We start from the raw sequence: 21,320 nt of genomic DNA, 5'->3' as shown, positions 1-21,320 counted from the left end.
TTTAGTCAGTTTATGGTGCACAGAGTCAGTTGCTGGTTTTGATATCATCATGTTCTACTGTTTTAAGCACTATTTAGGGCTGTTTTATCATAGTTGGTTCACAGCTATAATTGTGCTCAAAGAGGTTAAACTGCCCACCGAAATGATGTTTTCCATGGCTATGTAACAATTTTAGAACCAAAATGTCGCAGTGATACTTACAGTCTAGTAAAGAATTAAATGTCTAATCCTGACAGTGGAAGGTAAAGTCACAGCAGGAGATTAATGACTCTAACAGATTGATAAACTTTATAAAGACTGGCAGCATAAAGCTATCTGTAACAAAAGTTTACCAAGGAGAACCTTATTCACCATTTTCTATTTAATATTCATTACAAGCTGAATCCAACTCCAGTTTGCAGCTGCAGAGCACTCCCAAACAGGTATTAATTTAATGGAAAGAGATGAAAATGATGCCTTCTCCACTGCAGTTAAAGCGTGTCTCCTCCAATATGTTGTGAAACTGAGTTCTGGAGAATAAGACAGTGACAATTAGAAGCTACTGCAGTATAGTGCTAAACAGAAAGTACCAGTCAATTCTGCACATCACAACCCATGAAGATGTGGCAGAAAAATAGTAGACTGGAGGATGTGGATGTTAGTGCCATCAATTATGTCTTGATTGAACAGCAAAAAGATCAACATTTAAAGCCTGTATCACACTTGGACACCCAAACTACAGATTTCTGGAATATGCTACATAAAAATAGTTAAGATTTAAGCCTAAGCTAAAAGCACAGGAAGAAATGCTGTTACAAAGACTGATCACACTTCATCATATATTTTTCTGTGTGTGAGTTTTCTTATCTCTAAAGAGAAACTTCCCTTAGTCAGGAAAAGACTAGGGCAGAATTTACTAATGGAAAGCAAGTTGAAGTGACAATTTTTGACCAGAAATTTGAAAGACCGTAAGACACACACAAAAACATTTCTCCTAGTCATAGGTCACTACAAAGTGCTATATGTCAAAATGCTATATGTCCATAACCACAGAAGAAACTAGTTACCAAGTACTTAGGTACTTAATCCCCATTGATTTAACTTTTTGTGTGTGATTTATCAATTTTTGTCACTTAGAAATTTTATACTGCCTTTTCAAAAAAAAATTTTTTGGTAAGACCAAGCCTCAGGCTTGCTAACAATGTTAGTGCAGCTACATAAAAACAGAGAAAAATTTACAAGCTTGGGGGACAGACATCCACATACTCCCCAAACGCGAGTATTATCAGGGCAAGAACTCTGTCTTGTTTCATGTCTGGTCAGAACAATAAAATCCCAGTGCTGACTGGAGTGGTGGGATAGTACCAAATATTTGTATTTCTAAAAATAAAGAACGATGCAGGGCATTTTAAGGTAGAGGACAGTTCAGAGTTTACCATCAATAAATGTGGGAAAAACAGGAGGACAGAAATACGGGTCAGGACTGTGTAGGAGAAGCATTAGTGAAGTCTAATCCAGAAGTGAAAGACAGTGATCAACTTCCTCATTCTGTATGAGTTGGGAGGGTAGAGTTGTGACAAGGAGAATACAAAGGCATGAAGTTGCATAACAGGACATTACATGTAGGAACAAAGAAGGAAAATATTGTAGGAGGTTACTCCAGAAGAGAAGATAAGGACTTTTGAGACATCCTTGTGAAAACCAAGGAGGACTGTAAAGTGTCAAAAATGTCACCAAGTCTGTAAGCCTAGAAGGTCTGATGCAAAAGGGGTGTGACAAAGATGAGGATAATGAGGAGGAATAAAAATCATAGATTAAACATCCATGGATTAAATTGAGGACCACAACACATTGTGTATCTTCATGTATTGTCTCAGTCTCTGTCGAAATTACATTTAAATCAAGTAGAGTTGCTTTGAAACTTTATGTTTCTTTATAAATCCAGTAAATTAAAAAAAAAAAAAAAATTGGGGACAAAACCATTTTAGGGAGGTTAAATAGCTACTTGGCCACAAGTGGGAAGGAAGTTGTCTATGAAACCCCTTCATGAAGTTATCCTCACTATGATAAGCATGCATAGTAACTTCACTTAAAGCAGTTAGATCCAATAAACTTTAAAGGATTAACAGAATAAGTGATATGCATGTCACACTTGCATTCCCATCTACTCCAGCTGCAGGAACAGGCTGGCATACTAAATATTATCATCAGCTTCTCTAAGATCTAGAGATTTAGCCCCAATGAAAGCTGATGACAGCTGTCTTCAGCAGACCTATCTATTAGAGTTCCAGATCATGGCTGAAACAAGATTAAAAATTGATTGTGTTCTGCAAAAATGGATTTCTCATCATCCTTTCCAAGAGTCACTCAAAGTCACAAACTGATCCTGCCCCATGGACAGAGATGATTGGTATCTGATACTATCAATTATCATCCATACCTTTCAAATAGCCCTTACTGCAGTGAGATCACAGCCTGGGTTTTTTTCCTTGAATTTGTTTTTATTTTGTTTTCTTCTTCTTTGCAGCAATTTCTACAAAGTAAAAACTAAACCCAAAACTTTTTATCTTTTGGGTTGCTTAATAGCAAGTAACATTAAAGATGTTTTATGATACTTCAAAAATAATGTTACTGAACAAAATTAATGTCAATTAAGAAACAAATGCAATGTCGAAATCTCATTTGGAAATTAAATTCCACCTACTTTGCCATTGCTCATAAATCCATTAGGAGGACAGAATTATAGAATTCTTTGGAAAAGGACTATGTTTTCCTCTACATTTATAGTGCTCCCTACCTCACACTACTACATTATTGATATTGAACATCAAGATTTGAGGCTCTTTATGAATCCAAGTTTCTGTAAGTTTCTTTAGCTGATGTGACTACAGGGCATCCTCTACCTGATGCTACAGAACAGTGAAAGCTTCTATATGTAAAACTATCATCAACAGAAATATCTTGAAATAAGTTTTTGGTTGGTTTTTTTGTTTGGTTGGTTTGGGGTTTTTCTGAGTAGCAAAATTATACACTTCCTCTGAGTTTCTCCCACATTTTCAGTGTCTCTCATTAAAGAGTTTTAAAAACTCCATACTTGTTTCTTGCAGTGATTATAGAGTTAGGCATCTTCTAAAGTTCCTGCAGTGAATACAAAGATTTGTTGAAATATGTGAGCTTTTCCAAAGACTCATTATTTGAGGAATAATAGACAAACTATGTGCAGTAATCTACTGTAACACAACATAGTTGTCACCGAGTTTTGCCTCATAATTCCTCACAAGCCACTTTAAAGGGCCAACCCTCTGTGCTCACAACTTCATTCAGTTTTAAAAAAAGCAAAATCAAGTCCCTGTTACAAAAAGGAAAAGCAGCTATAGCTACTATATTCTTTGGATTTTGTCAGACAAAAATAATCCATCATAAGTATTATGTTGCAGATCAGTGTTTCCTTCATTTTGATGAAAATGTTACACACTGTAGCCTTACACAAAACTACCCGATATGGGTATAGTTTCCTGAAATATGGCACCATATGTGCACCAGTAAACATTATGTGTAGAGTAAATTAAACCGAGCCTTATAATTAGGCAGTAAGGAAATTACTGCAGACCTGAAAGAGTAAATCAGCAGTATTAAAACACTCTCCATTTCCTCTGAAGCACTTCAGAGCACCATAAAAACCTCAATGTCACAGTGATAAACATCTAGAAGAAATGCATTTTGAGGGAGACAGACATGTGCATTCAAATAAGTTCAAATCAAAAATCACAATTAAGTGTAATTTAAATAATAGTTCATTGCCTCTAGTTTTTTAGATCAGATTTTTAGACATTTTTCTAAAACTCCTTTCCTAAAGTAAATACCCCAGTTAGTCTACCAAATGCGAGCAGACAAAAAGTGGGTGCAATATTGAACAGCATGGCAGGGGCTTACAGTTCTTTCAGTCTAAGCTGGTGATATTCAGAGTATGCCTACTTCTGTTGCTTTAAGGAGTGACTATAAATTCAGTGGAAGCTGAAAGAGTAGAGGACTTGATAAAGTGGAGCACTCCTATCTCTGCTTTATAAGCCAGTACTACACAAGACTCCTGTCTAATACCTTAGTACAAGCTGCTAGACAAACCCAGTAAAGAAGTACTGGGGTACACACAATGCAGCACACCCATATGAAATGAATATAAGAAATAAACACATAGTGCTGGCACAGAAATAAATTATTAGCATTTCATAGACTGCTTTCAGAAAACCAGCTTCCAGATTTCCATAATCAAGAGCACTAGAGTCACTGCAGGTGAAGACATAACCTATTAAGCAACAAGGAAAAGGTGATGAGCTTCTAACGAGCAAGGGCTGATGCCACAGGTGGCCTTAGGTTCAAAGACATTTAGACTGACTTATGGCTGGTTCCCTTTTAAAAATGCCAACATTTTGTCAAGAAGCATTTTCATGCAACAGAATGGGGCAATATCACTAATTGTACTACACTTTCCTCTGGAAACAACTGATACCTCATCTTTGGTAACGCAGCACAACCTTAGTAAAACTTCTGTGGACCATTTATTTTAAGTATGACCTTGCTTCAACTTTGCCTTCGCAAAATAAATCTTTAGTAAACGTTCACGCAAGACTAAATTCTGAAGTTACAACCTTCTTGGATATTCTGCTACCACTTAACACTCGCATGAAGTTTTGCATCTTCACTCTACTTCACTGTATTAACTCTCTTACAAATTCTCACAGCATTATGAGCTAGGTAAGGTCCGTGACCTTTTCTCTCTGTGTTTTTATCCCTCCTTAAATTATACACATCTTGAATTAAAAAAAGCCACCTTCAGGATTTATAACCTTAACTTTTGCCCTCTTGTCTGCAACAGAGGGCATGTCAGAACTTACTTTTACAGTAATGAGAGGCAGAACTTGCCCCCCCAGCCCTCCTAGAAATGCACCTATTGCTGCAGTATTGACTGGCTCTATAGCTTGAAAGTAAAAGTTCTATTCACACAAACCTACCTTTAGGCTTCTATCTTTTGGGTGCATAAATCAGGAAGAAATTTGTTCATGACTTCCTGTATATGAAAAGATGAACTTTTGCAAACTATGTCCTTGAAACCCCAAACCACCCTCTGGAGGTGAACTCTCTATGGACTGCATGGGAGGCAGAAGGAAAATCATCTTCCTTATATTATCACCCAATTTCCATGCTTGACATCAGCTGGTGTAAATTCTCAGATTTCTCTTTTTTTCTTTCCCCTCTGCCCCCTCAACATGAGTTTTTTATTTCTTTGGGTGTGCTGTTCAGCTTCTCAAAGAAGCTGAAAGGAATTGGTTATCTAATATCTATTGTTTGATTAGAATTGGGTTCACTTTCTTCTGAAGATCTTAGTTTTGTTTTGCTTTCCAAGCACTCATACTTCCCTTGGGCTTGTATCTTAATTTACAGATGCTGTGTACCTCTTAAAGCCAGTACAACACAGAATACCTAAGTTGAGGCAGCTTCACCTTCACAAGCAACTTTATTTTTCTATGTTTCAGATTATTCCTGTAAAACTGGACAGTAACTGTTGCCTGTCTTTAGAGCATCGTAGAAGGGATGGAGGATAAACAAAAAAAAATAATAATTCAGCAAATCATGATTCAGGGCAGCAAGAATTAATTTTTACGTGCCGCTGGCCCTCCCTACAGCATTTGACAAGTCATCTGGTCTGTATATGAGACAGTAGCTTGGCTGCAAAATGATTATGATAAAATGTCCTGTTTTGGAGGGAGTCCTGTGTTTTTTTCAAAGTGTTTACATACTGTAAAGAAGCAAGCTATGCATACACTTAAAGAGAGAGAGATTTAAGTCCACAGACTGAAATTATATAAGTGTCTATCCACAACATAATTTGCATTGTATGGGCTAGCTGTGATAAAATCTGTTTCAATGGAACACATTTTTTCAGTTTTCGGTGTCCCTTTAGTCTAATTGCATGAGCTAATATTAATACTTTTTTATTCTGAGAGTCTCTCTAGAGTCTACGTCAATTTTTGGCAGGTTTCAAAGTGCTAAACGATTTTTTTTTTTACCGCAAATACCATTCATAAACAGTAGCGATACAACTTAATCTAAGTGGTAGTGAGTGACATAAAGAGTAAATGAAGACCTGCTGTTTCTCAAGAGCTAGGAAAAAAAAAAAAAGATATGACAAGCCTAAGAACATTATGAAGCCTGTTATCTAATTCAGATTGTTGTAACCCATTTTAAAGAAAATGCACCAAATTGCAAGCACTTTGAGAGACCTATGAAGTAGATAAAAACTGAATATGATCAAGAAGTTCTCCCCAAGATCTTTGTTTTACCAAATTTGCATGAAAAAATTACAGGAGGTATTTGTCTCATCAATCTTTAACCTTTTGAAAGTTTGACTTGTAGCCTAATATAGCTACCAAAACAGTACTATCAAGGACTAAAAGATAAGGAGTATAATAATTGTAGCTGTGCAATTGAAGTGAGGCATGCTAGAGAATATGGGTGATAACAGACTAATGAATACCATGCCTTTAGTCCTCCAAGTGTCTTCCAAAGGTATTTGCAAGAGCACATCTTAGCACAAGGATAATGGAAATGACCAATCAAAAATACATAAGGGTCATGTGAGAGGATGTACTAACTACATGATACATAAAGAATTGATTAGAGGTATGGAAAGGGCAAATATAACTTGGATTTTTTTTTTTTTTTTAAATTTGGCTCCTGCAAAGTATGTGACTGAACAAGTCTGAGTGTGTGGCTGGTAGAAAGACACCATAGCACAGTCATTATTAATATTATGCTTATGCCTAAATGGGTAAACCTAATCCTAAGTACCCAAAAGTGTGTCCCCATTACTAGGGTGTTAGTAGTGGCTATTGGGAAAAAGCAGACACTGAGAAGAAGGAATCAATACCCTAATCTCCATCAATATTCATAAGAAAGAGAGAGAGAACTCATGCAAACCAATGCAGAAAATGTGCCTATCTTTCAGCTTTCAGCCTACAAAGTAGCTGAGATTAAATAACCAATAACAAGGACAAACCACAGCCACACATGAAAAACATTCTTAGAAAATCATATGGGAAAACAAGCTACATGTCATTGTAGAAATCATATTGAAGGGTTTATTTATGGATAATAATATGCTATAGTTATACAATACCAATATTACAAGCACTTGCAGATAACAGAGTAAAACAGAACAGGGACATAGTCTTGACTATAAAGGCTTTTGTTTCTAGACTGTTTTTTTGAGGAAATGAGGCTTTTTACAGTAACTCAGTCCATTTTTACAAATACATTTTAATCTGTTGGCCAATTTTAAAACCATCTGACAGACAGAAGAGGTCTTGAGGATGTTAAGTAGCTGGAGTTTGATGAAAAATTGTCTGGGTAGGAAACGGTCACCCGTATTAGAGTCCTACGGAGGGAAATTTGTTAAGTGAAGTCAGTAGCTGGCTGGCCAGTGTATCAACATAGGTACCAGCTGGCCGACCACCATGTGGGTACCAGCTGGCCAGTTGGCAGAGAAGGTGCCCAAACCAGCGTCACATCTTCCTGCATTTCACTGATGAGCCTGGAGTAACAAGTGAGCTACAGAAGATGAGGTAGCAGCAGAGAGGAGAAGGATGGATGTGAGAAAATGAGAAGAAATATGAAAATCAGAGACCATAAGGGAAGACCTGAGATTATTGCTGTAGGAAGCCCTATATAGACTGTACAATGCTGTGGAAATCAAGACTTCATTAATTCAGCTGTTTGAAATTTTGTTTTTCAGTCCTGTGTCTACACAATATGTATTCCTCAGAGATTTGCAGGATGTTGTCTGGAAAAGACAATCTAGGAAGAGAACATTTTTGATAAAAAGAAACAGTAAATCAAAATGTTTTGCCTCAGAGAGGGGTGTGAAGAATTCATCTAGCCATGAGAACAAGCACAGGTATTTCAGAAATGACAACAGCTTTCCATATTCAAAATCACCATCCTAGCTACTAACTGTATGTAGCTACTAATGGGATGTTGATGTCATTCTGCTTTTTGTGGTACCTGCCCAACAGGTTGAACTGCATTTCATCCAACAACCATAGTTTAAGGTAACTAAACAATAATCAGATGGCAAAAAATACCTTTTGATTTGGCACACACAGACTTAGATACTTAACCATAGCATTAATTTCTATTAGCCATCCATTCCATTAAAACCAAAGTCCAGGACATCAGTCTAAACATTCAAAGTATTTATTGAAATGGAACTGGTAATGCAGATATTTCTGGACTTTCTATTTCAAAGTTCTTATTAATATACTTTAGAATACATTTTGTTGCCTAAAACTGCAAGGAGAACCAGAAATCCAACTTCAAGAAAAATACAGTACTTTTAAATTTTGCTTTATTCTACTTTGGAATGAAACCTGAAAAGTTCAAAATTATCAAAATGCCTTAAAACAATGGAAACCTTTCTTGACAATTTGGAAAATTTGGAAATATTTATTTATATGTATATATTCATATTTGCAATGCTAAGCTAAAATAAACTACTACCTTTCAAAATGAAAATTTAAACTACTGAAAAAATCCAAATGTAACTTTTCAGCACTGTCAGGTGTTTTTTTTTTTTTTCTATTTGCAAGATTAAATTTCTGGATAATTTCTGACATTTTTCAGTTTCAAAGAAAGTGAAATTTTTTTGTTGAGTATCTCAAACATATTACAGTATTTCTAACTAGCTTTAGCAATGACATAAACCTAAATCTGCAGGAGGTGGATGAATTTTCCTTAACAGCTATATGACAGCATCATTTCCAGTATAAACTGAGAATCACTGGTAAAAAGTCTTCCTATTTCTTTACAGTTCCTTCTGCTTGGAGGCATATGAAGTATTAGTATGGCTTGAATGGACAAAAAATTAAGAATTATTTGATTTCAATCTATGGTATAGAATACTGCAGACAGGCTGCTCTGTTAAAATTAATATCAGTACAGCTATCTGCTCTTTAAGAGAAAACTAATGGGTTTGGTTATTGTACCTTGCGGGGAAACCGACTGGCTAATACAGACAGAACAAGCTCAGCTGATCTACTGGAACAGGACACAAGGCAGAGATGATGGCAGCAGGGCAGGAGGCAGCGGCACTGACAGGTGGGACACCAGTGGTGATGACAGCGGAACAGCTGGTGCCCTGCTCATACATCTCCAGATGATCTATAGACCGTGTTGGTCCTCGCTAGGCATCCAGTTTGTGTGTTAGCCAAATTCTTTGGTGTGTCCTTCCTGCTCATCTTTGTTTCAATGTCACCACAGAGTTGCAATGCTTGAAATACTGTGTGTGCGTGCTGCTTTATGATTAGCTGTAGTATTTAAACTATAGGGTTAATATTTTTTTTTCCCCTATGGAGCTAAAACAAACAAACGAAATAACTGGCATCAACAAGCACCCTGATGCTGGTCTAGCATGCTGTACCACACAGTGCAAGATGCTTTTGTTTAGCTGTTAGGTTTTGTTTTTTATTTTTTTTTTTTTTTTTTTCCGTATGACAGACTTGTGTACCAGGGGGAAAAAAAGACCCCAAATCCTGCCAATTGGCATAACTTGTTATCAGGCACAGAACCCTGTGTTTTTTCCAAATTGTTCAAAATCAAGTAAGAAATGGCAGCAGTAAGCTATGGGCTGGTGAGACTTGTCTGCTTCCAACAAGTTGTTCAGACTTAGCCTGATGTTCTTACTGGCAGTTTATATTAAGATATATAATTAGATCTCCATAATAGTTTTCCAATGCCCAGGAGAGTTTAAATGATGAATATAAAAGATGTAATCCCATCAGAATAGGAAATATTGATGCGACTGTAAATTGTGAGATAGAATTTTAGCACCGTGTATCCCATCCACAATCATTTCACATGTCTGCATGTTCTGTAGATAATCAAATAAAATCTCAGAAATAAAGAGCTAAGTAACCCGGAGAGAGAACGAAAAATCAGTCTTAGATGGTTGACTACTGAAGCCTTGCAAGTGTGCCTGACTAACAAATGAAATATATGTAACTTCTTCATTACCTAAACATATTTTGTAGATTGTCTAGTTTTATGGTGGTAACATTAAGCTTCATATATCTGAGAAGCAAGCTTTAAAAGGGATTCATTAAAAACAAAAGGCATTATGGTATTCAAAGTTGGTTGTCTCTCCCATGATTTAGCCCAAAATAGAAAGACTGAAATAGTATAACACTGCGATCTCAGCTGTGGTTCATTTCTTCTTAAGCTGCAAGCCACTCTCCCCAGCCATTAAACTAAGCCCTCAGTGACATCTTGATATTCTGAAATTTAGCAGGGAGTGCATAGGCAGGTCTGGGTAGACACGCCGATGCATACTGTTGATTGTGCACGTGATGAAGCAGAACATTGATTACAATTCTAAAGGATAGTGATTTACAGTCAGAATACACATTGTTGAAAGCAGAGACTCCATCTTCCTCTATGCTTGTGCAAAACCCAGCACAATTATGATCTAGTCTTGTTTAGTTTACTAGCAACTGCCACAACTTAATAAACATTTACCTACGTGATTAACTTTCATAAATATCAGAAACTATATTAAAAACTTCATCTCCAAGCAGGAAAATATTATATATGTGCTTCACTTTACCCACATACAGAGTTCTAACCTTTCTGAGATTGAATTCAACACCCATGGGGCTGAATATACATGAGAAGCAGACAGTTTATTAAGAAAGGTGCCATTTTTATATCACGTTTCGGAGTAAATTTGGCTTTAGAGATGAGTAATTCAGGCAACTGCTGAGAGCCTCACACAGAACAGCAACTCATGTGTTAGTCTGCTACTTCCTTCAAGCAATAAGAACAGAGGTGGGAGGCAACACATGGTACACTGCAGAACCTAGGATCCAACAAATTTGGAGGTCAGAACAGCGGAGATCTTTCTTCTGCCATTAGCTGAGCAACAGATGTGATGCTAGGCTTTCTACAGGAGAGTCAATGATTCATATTGTCTGTAAATCCATTACTAATTTTTTATTATTTGGAGAAACAAGCTCAGAGAATATGATCTGCAAGCACATTTGCTGAGAGGTAAGAAAGATATGAAATGCTAATTTTATCAGTGCAGAGCACTGATTTCAAAATGCCTATAGGGGCCACCCTTTCTGAAACTAGCATGTTGCACATAGGTATCTGAAGAAACATTTAAGTTCTTGGTCTTGCAGATAGGTTGATTTTGGATCATTTTCACAGAAGCAACCTTTGATTGGCCAGGTAGACTTTTTTTTTTTAAATGGTTTTTACAGAAGATGCAGAATTGGGATCATCTCAAAAGGAGAAAAGAGAGGTAAAAAGATTATTCTTCACACCCCTCTCTGAGGCAAAACATTTTGATTTACTGTTTCTTTTTATCAAAAATGTTCTCTTCCTAGATTGTCTTTTCCAGACAACATCCTGCAAAGGTAAAAAGACCATGCCTTAACTTTAAAAGCGTAAAGAGAACCCTATAGAGGGTTTCTCCCTTCTGTTTTCCAAACTCCCTTCTATTGTTTTCCACCTCAAGTTTGCTGAACAAATCTTTCAGTCTTATTACCAGACACAATGATAAAAGTAATATAAGTCAACCTTTATGGTTTAAACTATGCTTTAGAGTCTTTATTAGCTTTCTCCGCATCTTCATAGGATCTTTATTTAATATTGTACCTTAGAAGTTTCCTTTGAAAATATTCTGCTTTTACAAACTTTTTCATATTCCGCTCATCATTCCTGTTATTTCAATGAGAGCATCCAAATAAATACAAATAAGCACATATGCCAGTGTTTTTATGAGTGAGGTTGCTGGGCTACAAAGGCAGTGAAGGTCTGGCCAATCTGCCTACCCTCCCACATATTAAGACCACCGGAGGTTACACTTGGAATATGTTTCAGTCTCCCTTGTTTTGGCTCGGGAAACACTAGTCCTTTGTTTAATGTCAAGTGTAATGTAGTGTCATATCTAAATAAGGATACAAATTCTTTATACCTCTACAGGTGGCAAAACCAGTCTGAAGATGAAAAGCAATGTGTTCCTTAGAAAATCAAGAAGCATAATAAAAACCATAGATTACCTGTCTTCGAAGGTCTCGTGTTTTCTTGGTCATCTTGTCAATAGCAATGTTGAGTGGGTCCCCCTTCTCCTTCCTTCCAGTCTGTTAAAAATGAAATTTTGGAGTTAGAGAAAAACACTCCAGAAAATATACACTTTTTAAAAAAATAGTCGAGATTTATCAAAGGAAATCTATGCATCTTTTTTTGTTTGCTTCCATCAAGTTGTTATTTCCAATGTAATGTTTTTAACATGTTTACGCGGGGTGGGCATAGCAGGTTATTTTAAAACAATTCTAAAATGATGAGAAGAAAGATTAAGGTGACTCACTGGAGAGTTCAGAACTTTTCCACCAATAAAATTTGTGCATATATTATAGCCCATGCTCCAAAAATCTGGCAAGACCTTTCACTATAAAAACGAAAATTAAGAGTTTCTAATCTCCATCCTGCCAGGCACTGGGAATGTTAAACATGATAATAAGCAGCAACACAGCTTGAGGACAGAAGGAAAATGGTCCCTATGACTGTAACAGGAATCATATTGGCAGACATTAGGTGCAGTATAAAGAAGACTTCCACTTAAAACACTTTCCTGCAGGAGGTCTCAAAGCAAAAATCTTCATGAAGATTAAAAAGGGGGAGAAAAGCTTTTTGTGGCTCATAACCAATGAAAAAATAATATTTTTTTAGGTTCAATGGTACAAAAAGCATTAAGTGACTTTGTCAGTTGTATTACCTTTCTCTTAAGAGAAAACTGCTTCTCTAAAGATTTGTCACATCTCTTATCACATTGAACTCTGTTTGATAGCTTTTCATCAAGAATCAAAATGATCTTCCATTCTTTCTGGCAGTACTCTTTCCTTCCCAGTGCTGTTTTCAAATACTCCTATTTAGAATTGTTCCTTGCATATGATTAAGAGCTATTTTCTATTTCCAGCTGAGCCTAATAGCATATATTTCTGGGAACTATTGAGAAGTCACTTTTGGGGTGGGATGGGGATTAAACATACCCTTTCAATAATGATTTCTCAAATGTACAGCACTGTTATCAGCTCTACATGGCCACATTGGCAAGTGGCCTGTGTTCCACTCTTCTGCACGAAGCATTCAGTTGAGAGAACGCCTGCTTTCTATTATTGTCTGTAATTCCAAATATGATATGAGGCCAATGCATTTATGATCATTTAGAAATCTGTAAAACCCATCCCCTTTTCTTATTTGGAAAATCAAACATAAAAATATCAAGTGCCACCAGAATTTAATACAAAACATAAATTTACCTCTTAGGTTTTTAAAAAGAACCCATTACAAATTCTGGAGTTAATTGTACAAATTGACACCAGAAAACAGAGAGAGAAAGCATTTGCTATGATACAAGAGGAGGCATCTGTGTAATCCGCTGATATTTTTATCTCACTTTTCTTGTGTTCATCCTTTGACTGAGTTCTTCTGGTCCCCAGCTAAAGAACTGCGGCTCTTTCGCCTAAGCAATGTCAGCACATGCTTTTAGTTTTAGATGTCCTGAATTCAGTCCCTGGTATTTTGTCCAAGACAGCAGCTGTCATATGTGCACACAATCTATAGTTTTTCAAGCTGAAATTCCACAAGAAAAATGAGGCTGATAAATTTGGTATAGGAAGCCTCTCTTAGCCGTTGAAATGGTACAACGGGGACTGCCAGATGAGCTAGTCTCAGCCAGGTTCCTAGTCTGTCAGACTACAAAGCTATATTCTAAGAAAACTTTCAATTACTCTGGCTGTGTGCTGTGTACTAGCTGAACCAAGTATCCTTGATGACATTAGCATTCTGGGATGTTTTATTTTCCCAGTCAAATAATTCAATTTCTTTAATGTTGTTTAAATTCTTCTCTTCCAGAATTCTCATTGTTTAAGCTTTAGTGCATTGGCTTGGAAAGATACATACATAACCACACAAAATGTTTTAAGACATTTAAGCGAAGATAACCTTATTTTTTTAATAAAATCAGGGAATAATTTACTAAACTGTGCAAATTGCAGTGAATATTAACACAATGTGAATAATCAGAAAGCAAACACTGTGACAACTAAGGCTACATTGGGATGCTATTTTACAGCTCTCAAACAAAACAACTAGTTAACAATTCTTCACTGATCTCACGCAGGGCAGGTGTATCTTGTATTCACCATGCAAGGGCAAACACTTAATGCTTGGCACCCATTTAGTGGGTCAGAAAATCGTCCTGAATAGGAACCTGGGACTTCTTCCAGGGTAGTAAACTACGGGATACAGTGACACTGAATAAATCAGGCATCTGATAAACTGCACCTTTTAGGAGGAAAGGCTCCTGACATTGGAAAAAAGTAGAAATCTTGAGATTGACAAAAGTTTGCAATTTAGGTTTCTAACCTGGGTGTTTTGTACTGCTCGTAGGAGGAAACTATTGCTGAGAGTAGGCCTGTGGTAGCCTACATCTAGCACCTCTCCTAAGCCTCTCTTTAAATTTATCCTGTAACTTTTTTAGTCTAGTTTTAAATTACATAAACAGTGGCCCTTAAGGTACATCCTATTGTGAAACACAAGACAACTGGGAACCCTTCTGTGACCCTGAGGCCACACAACACAAACTGTCAATATCCATCTGGCCAGCCTTTCTCTCTCCAAAATAAAGAAAAGCCTGTTCTATATTGCTTACCGAAAAACTCCCTGCTCTGTGCAATTGCCCGAATCACGCCTGCATGCTGTCTGAGATGCTAAATGGCTTGAACCAGTCTGTGCTGGAAAACAGGCTACCAAACCAAGTGGACTGAGATCCAGTTGAGCTCTCTCAATGGCAGTATTTTATTAACACAGATGAAATCATAGAGACACTTCTCACATTCTGCACAATTTCTACTTAGCCAGGAATTTTAAGTGTCCCTTACCTGTTACTAATAAAATGGCTACTGACTTATAATCTGTATACAAAACTCCTTCACTGTGTGATTTCAAAGAAGGAGAAATTTGTTTAGTAAATCACATTATTGAAAAATAAATAGCACGGCATGTGATGTTACATAGCTTCAGGCAGGTCTGTCAAACACCATCTGCTCTGTGCCGAAAATATAAGTTTATTAAAGTTTATTTCTTTAAGTCCTTAAATACTCCTATATTAATGTTGCTCTGTGATAAATTTTTGGCCTTCCTTCCTAGAAAGGATAGAAGGGAATGTAGTGGTTTCCTGTGTTTCTGAATAAAACATAAAGCTTAGTATTGAGCCTTACAGCATTTCTCTGTTAATCTTTTTCCACAAAGTGAAGAAACATACTTTGGAGATGGGATAAAAAGGAAGTAAAAATTGCTGCTGGTGTTGGGTTAAAAGGGGAAGGAGGAGAAATGCACAGAAATCTGTGAATGCCAAAATATTGGTATTCAGATTTCCTGTGGACAGAATTACATCTATTCATGGTTTAATAAGGAGAACTTCGCTACAGGAGAATATATTAATCAGGTCCCTGATTTCTAGTGACCATTAACAACATTTGCATACTGGTTTTACTTCAGATATTTTCAAATAATTCCCTCAATCTGTGTTACTCCCCTTGTAATTTCCTGAGTGCTTTTCCCTGCCTGTTTGATTTATTCTCAGTTGATCAGGATGAGCTAATTTCCACAGCCTCCTGACCAGGGGCCGTACTGTCCGCGGAGTCCCCCAGGTCAGGAATGGGTCTTCCATTGCATTTCTGCAGCCCAAGGCTGCAGACTCCCTCCCAGATCATGCAAAGTAAGATCCAGCTCCCTGAATATATTTTTCAAGCATTTTTTAAGTCTGATTTGTCGCGTGGCATAAGAACTTGAGTAGTTTTTCAATGCATCCATGTCCAGTTAGTGGAAGAAATCCACGTACTGTTCTGTTACTCTAGAAAATACCTACAGTCACAACCACTGTCAACAATATTACTTGAACAATAAAGCAAATATAGAATACAATCATTGCCTTCCTTATATTAAGCAAAGTCTAAAAAGCTTCACAGTTAAAACTGCATACTATTAAGGTAAGCACTTAGGCAGGGACCTTCAACTTCATTTAGTTAGGAAGAGAAACAAAATAACAACAAAAAGCACTTAAGGATGTTAAGAAATTTCAGCATCTGCTAGAATGATCTCTGCTAAGATATAGCACTATTTGTCCTTTTGAAAAAAGACCTTTTTCTTCTCCTTCTTTTCCTTCTTTTCATGAGCTGTTCACAGTTTATACTATTGGAGTAAAGTAAAAATCTCCCAAAATATTTTTCACAACTATTAAGGACATTTATATCCCACGACTTGCTCATTATAGAACTCCTTTCATCAGCATGAGGTACTTAACAGGACACTGTCTTCTAACCCATATCACAGAATATATGAATATCACAGAATCAAGACATGGACAGTCAGGCCAATCAGCCTAGAGACATTTTGGATGAGACAGAGTCAGCCTTGGAAAAAGATGCTCCAGACTGGAACTGTGTTGTTCGTTTTGAGTAATTCCAAATACCACTAATATTGAAATCATAGAGCTTAAATTTCAGCCCATGAAACAGATAAAATTGCTGCTATTACCACTATTAGATATTATGGTAATGAATATCCTTGTATTGAAAAGTTAGAATTACTTACAGTTGTGTGAGATGCAAACCCACTATTTTGATCACATTATTTAAAAAATAAAATTGTAATCAATGCCAGATGAACATGGCTGACAATAGCAACCTATTAAAGAAGGGGATAGAGTGCCGAGATAGACACAAAAAGTGCAGCAACTGCAGGCCTACAACATAATGTCACAGACAAAAACCCAATGTGTATGACAACTAAATGAGTGATTTTATAGAGAGCTATTATCCTTTTCCCTTAAAGTGCATAATTTAGAAGCCCAGTGTTTCAATTTACCAATAATAATAACAATAGTAATAATAATAATAGCCTAAAACTGTGTAAGAAGTTTTGGGACCACTGTTTTCACACATTCTTCTGTCTTCTCTGCTGCTTTAAATGTAAGCCAAAATACCTGGGAGAGCTCAGTCTCCAAACATACTACGTGTGGTATGTTCAAGATCTCTTTGCTGCCGTTAATCGAGTAATTTAGGCTCCAGGAGACAGGTGGAAAGATTACCTATTGATCCAAAAGCTACCAAACCTTGATATACTTTTATATTTTCATCATCCCCTAGGTAGATAGTTCCATTATTTACAGTTTATTCAGAACTTCAATATCACAATGTTTTATTAAGGCGTAAATTGCTGCTCAAAAATATATCTGTCCTAATATTTTATTTTAAATGTTGAACAAAATCACTCTTTAAAAACTATGCTCATGTTCAATAGCCCTTTTAAAGGTGATGAAGAGAAGCTTAGTACTAAGAGGAAAAACATTTTGAGCAACAAACATAAGCTGCATCAGTGCTTTTAAGCAGAAAGCTAGGTTTAAACGTACCAATACATAGTCTCCTTCTGACAGGATAAGAAGACTAATTTTGGGTCAGGAAAAGGCTAAACTATATATCCTAGCAGAAGTGAGTAGAGACTAAATTTCACTGGAAATTGAAAATCCTAGCTATTTGTTAGGGAGATGGGTCAGGAAAACATATTTTAGAAAATCTGTGTGGTTCCTCTATGGATAAGCTGAAGAAGACATCTTAGAATAAATAAATTTGAAAAAAAAAATAATGGGGAAAAGTGTCTTAGGATCATGATGTGAACGTGAATTACTGTTCTACTCAGTTCAGTGATTTCATCCATACTTGCTGTTTATTCCTATAAATTACTTTGGGTTTTAGCATTTATTCTACATAACTACACTGGAGGTTCTGCAATTGCCTGTTTCTAATCTTCAGTTTTGCTAGAGAATCATCTCATGTGGAATGAAAAAGGTTACTTAGGCATCTTTTTTCTACTCGGGTCTTTTGGCCTTTGTTTATGCAGTTGCAAAGGAGAAAGGTTCAGGCACCACAGAGAAAGGACAAGACAGAAAGATCCCAGTACATATAACAACTTGCTGCTTCACAATAAAACGCTGAATTAGAGGCTTTCTTCACGGCGTTTCCACAATACTACTCAGTTCTAGAATGCCGTTCACAAAATACCTGCTCATAAATACATGTTACGGACAAGAAGTTCTCCTAAAATAAAACAATTGTTTTCAGCAGTTTTTAATTACCTTACAAAATTGTGACCAGATCACAGTGAGTGTAATTGGTTCCAGCGGAGCATAAATAATCACGACTATGCAGAAAACTGAGTAAGCCACATCCTTGCAATCCCAGGCAGTAAATAAAGTCAATAAAATATAAATGAACCGTGAGCTGGACACGGTATCAGTACCTGAGGTGCACAAATCTTGGCCTTGACCTGAATCCAAGGAAGTTTTATTTAGATCTGTAGACAAATAAAACTAAGTATGTAATAAAATACAGAGATTATGAAAACTGAATATGTAACTGGTTGAAGAAGATTCTCTTTTCCTATTTTATGTATATTTTCATGGAATCCACATCACCACAATATCTGAATGACTTCAGGTGGTGAATTGGTAAATTAAGTGGTGTGTTTAACATCAGCCAGGTGCAGTTTCTTCTTTTATCTCACAAGAGGAGAACTTGTGTGTAGGGGAGTATTTTACTTTGGTTGGTTTGTGGCTATTGCTTTTCTCGTTTTGCATAATTCACTGTTGTAATTACTTCTTGTCTTTTGGCAATAACCAAGGAATTTCAGAAATATTAAAAATGACAGCAGTTTGATTTGAAAGACCAGTTAGGACTAGGGCTTGATTTTACTAGTTCCTAAGTGGCAGCTGCTGATACTAATTGATATTTACCCATAATCATGTACTGGCATCTAAGCTTCCTTAAAAAAGAAAAGCCTGAAGAATTTATATTTATAATGATATTAGAAGTTGCCTAAAATGGAGAACTTTTTAATTCTTGAGAATGAAGGCAACGATTTGTTGGGTTTGGTGCTCTTTTCTTCATCTTAACAATCTTAAGTGCCTTTTCAAACTGGCAACCTGTCAAAAGTGGGGTCCCCCAGGGATCAATATTGGGTCCAATGATGTTTAATACCTTCATAAGTGATCTGGCTGATGGGATCAAGTGCACCCTGGTGAAGTTTGCTGACGATACCAAACTGAGTGGGGAAGTGAACACTTCAGAAGGGAGAGACACTCTGTAGGAAGACCTGGCTCGGCTGACAGAGTGGGCTAACAAGAACCTTATGAAGTTCAACAAGGACAAATGTAAGGTCTTGCACTTGGGAAAACATAATCCAGGAGTGCAGCACAGGCTGGGATCTACCTGGCTGGGAAGCAGCTCTGTGGGAAGGGACCAGGGGGTCCTGGGGGACAACAAGCTCAGTATGAATTAACAGTGTGCTGCTGTGGCAAAGCAAGCCAACAGGGTGTTGGGCTGCATCAACAAGGGCACCACCAGCAGAGATAAAGAAGTCATTATCCCACTCAGCTCTTGCCAGGCCACACCTGGAATACTGTGTTCAGTTTTAGTCCCTGCTATACAAATAGATGTGGACAGGCTGGAGAGGGTCCAGAGAAGGGCCACAAAGATGATCAAGGACCTGAGCAGCCATGTGAGGAGAGGCTGAGAGAACTGAGGTTGTTCAGCCTTGAGAAGGGAAGGCTTAGGGGAGACCTTATCTCCATGTTCCAGTATTTAAAGGGTGGCTACAAAGAAGGTGGAGAGTCCCTTTTTACAAGGAGTCACATGGAAGAGATGAGGGGTGATGGGTACAAGTTACTCCTGGGGAGATTCCAATTGGGCTCAAGAGGAAAATTTTTCACAATGAGAACACTCAGCCACTGGAATAATCTCCCCAGGGAAGTCTTGGATCCCCCAACATTGGACACTTTTAAGATTCATCTGGACCGGGGGCCGGGCCATCTTGTCTAGAGCGTGGTTTTGCCAAGAAAGTTCAGACCAGATGACCCTTCAGGTCCCTTCCAACCTGATATTCTACGATTCTGTGACAATCTTGCTTGTTTCTCCATGCTTATTTTCACTCTTTGAAACCCCTTAACATACAAACACATACAGACACACTTTAATACTTTGGTCATCGCTACCAATGGCCTTAGGACAGTGCTATGTACAAATTGTTTCTTATCTTTGTAATTTAGGTGATTTCAAGACACAGGACAGTTGCTGGTCACAGAAACATCAGAAGCTCATCAAGAAAACAAACAAACAAAAAGACCACTTATAGCTGGATTTCTCTAACCTGAGCTTTCTCAGATAAAGACATGTGTCAACATGTGTCATCATCAAACAGAAGTTTGCTGATAAGAGGGGAAAACAAGGAGGAGCCACAACTGACAACCTGAGACAGGTTTTCTGATATGTCCTCAAGAAATCTCTCTAATACGTGTGTAATGTGATCTATATCGCTGCAAATGCAGGTGATAAGAGTGTTAGCATGCAAGCTTACTTCTGATCCAGGTTTCTGTCCTAATGTCCTTGAGAACTGACATCTCTGAAGCTTCCACTCATTCCTTTCTGAGACCGGTGATTTTGTAACAATATGTATTAGAATATTGATCTGCAGAATATTTCTTGCAGTTAAAGAACATCTTTTCCTCTGCAATGCTTAGTCAGAAGACTCAAAGAGGAAAACATAAGAATTTTCATAGAATAAATTGCATATTTCTATTCAGAAGATGTCAGTATGCAAAATTGATGCTGTTACACTTAAACACATAGAAAAAAAATAGAACTTCTGAGGAAAGAAATGTGAATGGTGTAAACTATTATAAAAGCATCAGCTTCACTGAAGCCACCTAATTCACACCAGTTGAGAATTTCCCCATTCATCAGTTAAATGAAATCTTGCAGATGCTTCCATTTAGCAGGTCAGAAATGTTTACTCCAGAATTCGAAATTATTGTAATTTCTTCACAGACATCTACTTGCAAAGGGTCCACTACATACTCCTCATTTAACCACCAACTGCTTTCCAGCTGTAAATTGCAATCTGCCTTTAAATCACTTCTGGATGGCTTCTCTTAATGTAAAATAACTGGAGGAAAAGGAGATACTACACATTTTTTCTTTCCCTTCAGATATGGTAGGCCATAGTGAAGGGCTATGTAAATTAAAACTGTTACTCTTTACCCACTTCAATACAAGCTCTTGAGAAAAGTCTATTGCAGAATTAGAAGCATAACAATTAGTGTTACTAAGTAATGAAATAGTTATTAATAAAGTCTTCTATCATATTTTCTATTAAAATTTTATCTGTTAAAA

The 21,320-nt window shown here is 37.0% G+C and overlaps 1 protein-coding gene across 4 annotated transcripts in view; it reads right to left on the bottom strand.

The window, feature by feature from the left end:
• The window catches only part of CTNNA2 (catenin alpha 2), a 522,682-nt gene that overhangs the window by 116,446 nt on the left and 384,916 nt on the right, over nucleotides 1-21,320 (bottom strand). For all 4 annotated transcript variants that reach the window (XM_074821833.1, XM_074821829.1, XM_074821830.1 and 1 more), the window contains one exon: nucleotides 12,093-12,173. In XM_074821833.1, coding sequence (XP_074677934.1) covers nucleotides 12,093-12,173 — 81 coding nt within the window. The remainder of the gene's footprint in view (nucleotides 1-12,092; nucleotides 12,174-21,320) is intronic.

This window comes from Strix aluco, chromosome 4, assembly GCF_031877795.1.
Source record: "Strix aluco isolate bStrAlu1 chromosome 4, bStrAlu1.hap1, whole genome shotgun sequence".
Classification (NCBI taxonomy): domain Eukaryota; kingdom Metazoa; phylum Chordata; class Aves; order Strigiformes; family Strigidae; genus Strix; species Strix aluco.
Note: the sequence above shows the minus strand (reverse complement) of the source record. Positions and strands in the feature narration are given on the sequence as shown.